Here is a 4,285-nt window from a genome sequence, read left to right as displayed (position 1 = left end):
CTTGCGAGGGCTGACCATCTGAGGACTGGCAGGAGGAGGAGACTTGGCTGGGACTACTTTGACCAGGTTGCTGTTGTTGCCGTTGGAGACGGACAGCAAGCCTGGTGAGGCCCGGGCGCTTAAGTAGCCGTTAGCTGGAGAAGCACACGGAGACTGGGTTCATTTCAAATAATAAGAATCATCAATAAATGAATATAACACTTCAAAATGAATGCGTACATCACACAAAATTACATGACAAATAAAAATGAATAAAGCCAATAGAGGGAAATGCGGTGGCTCGGTTGTCATGGTTACAAACAGAATGGAAAGAATTTAAATGTGGTCTGAAGAAGAAAACTTTGGGAGAAGAGTCAAAGAGGGGTGGGGCGGGGGTCAATATCTGATCGTCACGACAATTGGACACACACACGCACACACACACAGACCCATGCACATGCACAGGTCTGCGTAAGATAGCCAATAGAGGTTCTCCATGTCACTGCTTTCTGATAACAGTGGTGACATGTGACTCTGCTCAGTGTCAATCACACACACACACACACACACACACACACACACACACACACACACACACACACACACACACACACACACGCACACACACACACAAAGTCTCCATTGCACCTGTGTATTATTAGTGTCTGTGTGTTTGTGTTTCCGTGTGCGTGTGGAGTCCATGCGGTGGCGATGTGGCGACTCTGGACTGGGGAATGTCGAGAATGCCGTCTGACGTCAATGTGGATGTTCCCGAAGAGTCGAACGCACAACAGCTGAGAGTCAAATACATACGAGCACATACACACAGACACACACGGGAAAGAAAGGGGATACTGAAGGGGGAGCAATGGTGAAGTGGGGCGGGGAGGGGGTTCCAGGAGAAGCATTAGCTGACCACAAGAAGCTTCCGGATGTACAGTCACCTGAGCTGCGATTTGAGTGGACGGTGTTTTGGTTTTCAACACAGGATGGAGAATCTACATCATGCCCATCTAATCCTTGCCCATCTAAAAAGACCAGCACTAAAACACGGCAACAAGCGAAGTAGCTGAGTACCATCTCCCGTGCAGACCTCCATAGCCATTCCATAGTTTCGGCTCAAGTGTACAGTGATCACTTACTGAGCGCCAAGTTTCGTTACCTTCGAAATAGTCGTGATGAGAGATAATTTTATCTTGATCACAATAAATAAAAAGAATATGTCATGTTAACACTAACCTGCAAGCCGGTTTGGATTCATGCGCAAGCTAAGCTAGCTAGTGGATGAGTCTAAGCTTAGCCCAAAGCTAAGGTCTTGAGGCAAACGTTGATCGTTGCTTTTCATAGAAACAAATAATAGCAAATTGTTTGCTGCTGAAGTGGGATGGAATACATCCCTGGCTGAATAAGCAACATGAGGTCCCGTTCATTCGGCTGTCTTTCATTGGTGCTTTTACAGTCACAGGACCGAGAGGTGGGTTTCCTGCACAACAAGCCCAACGCACCAGTCAAGTTGACAACACCCGCTTCATCATTACGTTCCATAATGCGCGGATAAACTTTATTCATTGTAGAAAAAACAAAACAAAAAAAAGAGTTCACCGTATTGTGTGTTACTGTGTGTGCAATGCAGCCCGCCATTACCGGTCGCTGTACAACATTAACTCACCCGTGCAACAACTTAAACAGCTTCTTCGGCTAATACTTTGATTTATACCCTGTTGCCATCCGCTTTCAAAATAGTTGTCATCCTCCAGTGATTTGTAAGCTTTCATCTGGTGTGTGTCACAGAGCACGAGTGTAACCTCCCAAGATGGCCGCCAGAGGGAAAAAAAAAAGCCCTCTCGAAATGTCTTGCTCCGAGATGCGTACAAGCGAACCTGTTGCAGAATTCTGACCCGAATCCATGTTTATGTACAAGTCCTTCTAACAATAATAAAATTATCTTCACCAGTCGATGAATTCAGACGAACAATGGAGCGTACATGAAGGCTCTCATTCCAAATGCAGCCTCGTTTGTGTGATCAAGTGCAAACCGGTGAATGTAAACGCATCCATGGCACTGAATTTCCATTCGGCCATCAGAGACGGAACCTTGAAGCCTCTCACGCCTTACTCAATTTGACTACGCTTTCGGCTTGTTTCTAGCCATTTTTTTGGCAAGAGATTTATCTTTTTTTGTGCTATTTTTACAACTAAAGTTTTGAATCACTTCAAGTCATTCGTAGACCGTATTCATTCATTCTTAAAATGTAAGCCCCGCTGGAGCACAGTAACACATTCAAAACCTTCTTTTTTTTTTCTCGGAAACTAACAATTTTTTAACCTAATTTTGTTTCTAAAAATCCCCAGTCACCTTTGGGAAGTCTCTTTACATTTGCAATGACACTGATAAAATGGTTTTAAAAAAAAGAAAAAAAAAAGCAAGCAAGCTGGACCCACTTGGCCAGCATGGAGCCCAGAGGGTATGGAAAAAAAAAAAAAGAGAGAGAAAGCAAACAAGAAGATATCTGTTAGTGCTGGCACTCTTATGTGCCGCTAATGGGCTTTAAGGGGGAAGCTCTGGCCAGCGTCAAAGTCACCTCTGAGGAGTGGTCGGTGCCAAGATCGGTGACACTTGGGCGGGGCCACTGCGGATAGGGGAGATGAGGGGCAACAGCTGAGAGGGGCCCCAAGGGCAACGGGGGGTGGGGGTGGGGGGGTCAAGAACACAAGACGGGTGTTGCCGACTTTATTGGCCGCAGTTGTCGTTGGGGAACGTTTGCTCTCAGCTGCTTTGCACAATTAAGTCTTGACGGACGTGTCTGTACAGCGGTGCCTTGAGATCGGAGTTGAATTTGTTCCGTGGCCTTGCTCGCAACTCCAGATACTTGCATTTTCAAATCATCATTCTACTTTGAAATTAATAAAATCGCCATTAATCCATTGCAGCCACAAAAAAAAAAAAAAAACATCAAAAATGTTCAACTTGTTACATCACACGCGCGTGCCAAAGGTTGCATAAGCTTTCTATTCACCTCGCTGACCAGCTCCAGCTCTTCTTCTGTCTGTGCGGCGGGAGGAAACACACAAGGTGACCGGTCACGTCAATCACGTTGCACATGATTGGTAGCTCTTATTGAAAACAAAAAGTGTGTGGTTGTGACTGTGAGTTTTTATTTGTCAGCACTTAGGAAGTTTAATTTCAGCTGCAGCAGCAGTGAGGAGCGGCATGAGTCTAACTACCTTTTTCACAAATGGAAGACTTTTAGCACACACAGAGACCTATTTTCAAGTCATGATGATATTTTTACCCGACAATAAACACAATTAGATGCTTTAAAAATACTTCATGTGGAAATCTGACCTTCTGCAACCGGCAGTGAGGAGCGGCATGGGTCTAACTACCTTTTTCACAAATGGAAGACTTTTAGCACACAGAGACCTCTTTTCAAGTCATGATGATATTTTTACCCGACAATAAACACAATTAGATGCTTTAAAAATACTTCATGTGGAAATCTGACCTTCTTCATTCCATAAATGATGACTTAATTATTTTAGAAAATTCTCTATATCTCTTGATCACAGCGAAGTCAGTATTCAGTGCAGATAATTCGTATTGATACTTCACGCTCTTTTCTTATGTCTCACCAGTTGCATGAGGCTCTTGCCCCCTTGCGAGGTGATGACCCGGAGGTCCGACTTGCGAGCGCTGACCATCTGAGGACTGGCAGGAGGAGGAGACTTGGCTGGGACTACTTTGACCAGGTTGCTGTTGTTGCCGTTGGAGACGGACAGCAAGCCTGGTGAGGCCCGGGCGCTTAAGTAGCCGTTAGCTGGAGAAGCACACGGAGACTGGGTTCATTTCAAATAATAAGAATCATCAATAAATGAAAATAACACTTCAAAATGAATGCGTACATCACACAAAATTACATGACAAATAAAAATGAATAATAAGCCAATAGGGAAACGCGGTGGCTCGGTTGTCATGGTTACAAACAGAATGGAAAGAATTTAAATGTGGTCTGAAGAAGAAAACTTTGGGAGAAGAGTCAAAGAGGGGTGGGGCGGGGGTCAATATCTGATCGTCACGACAATTGGACACACACACGCACACACACACAGACCCATGCACATGCACAGGTCTGCGTAAGATAGCCAATAGAGGTTCTCCATGTCACTGCTTTCTGATAACAGTGGTGACATGTGACTCTGCTCAGTGTCAATCACACACACACACACACACACACACACACACACACACACACACACACACACACACACACACACACACACACACACACACACACACACACACACA

The 4,285-nt window shown here is 44.9% G+C and overlaps 1 protein-coding gene across 1 annotated transcript in view; it reads right to left on the bottom strand.

The window, feature by feature from the left end:
* mef2d (myocyte enhancer factor 2d) overlaps positions 1-4,285 on the bottom strand; it is a 77,007-nt gene that overhangs the window by 8,333 nt on the left and 64,389 nt on the right. Inside the window, exons 7-8 of the mRNA XM_019863615.1 lie at positions 3,613-3,797; positions 2,997-3,026 (exon numbers count right to left, since the gene is read on the bottom strand). Coding sequence (XP_019719174.1) covers positions 2,997-3,026; positions 3,613-3,797 — 215 coding nt within the window. The remainder of the gene's footprint in view (positions 1-2,996; positions 3,027-3,612; positions 3,798-4,285) is intronic.

This window comes from Hippocampus comes, unplaced genomic scaffold, assembly GCF_001891065.2.
Source record: "Hippocampus comes isolate QL1 unplaced genomic scaffold, H_comes_QL1_v1.1 scaffold249, whole genome shotgun sequence".
NCBI lineage: Eukaryota > Metazoa > Chordata > Actinopteri > Syngnathiformes > Syngnathidae > Hippocampus > Hippocampus comes.
This window is presented reverse-complemented; position numbering and strand designations above follow the sequence as displayed.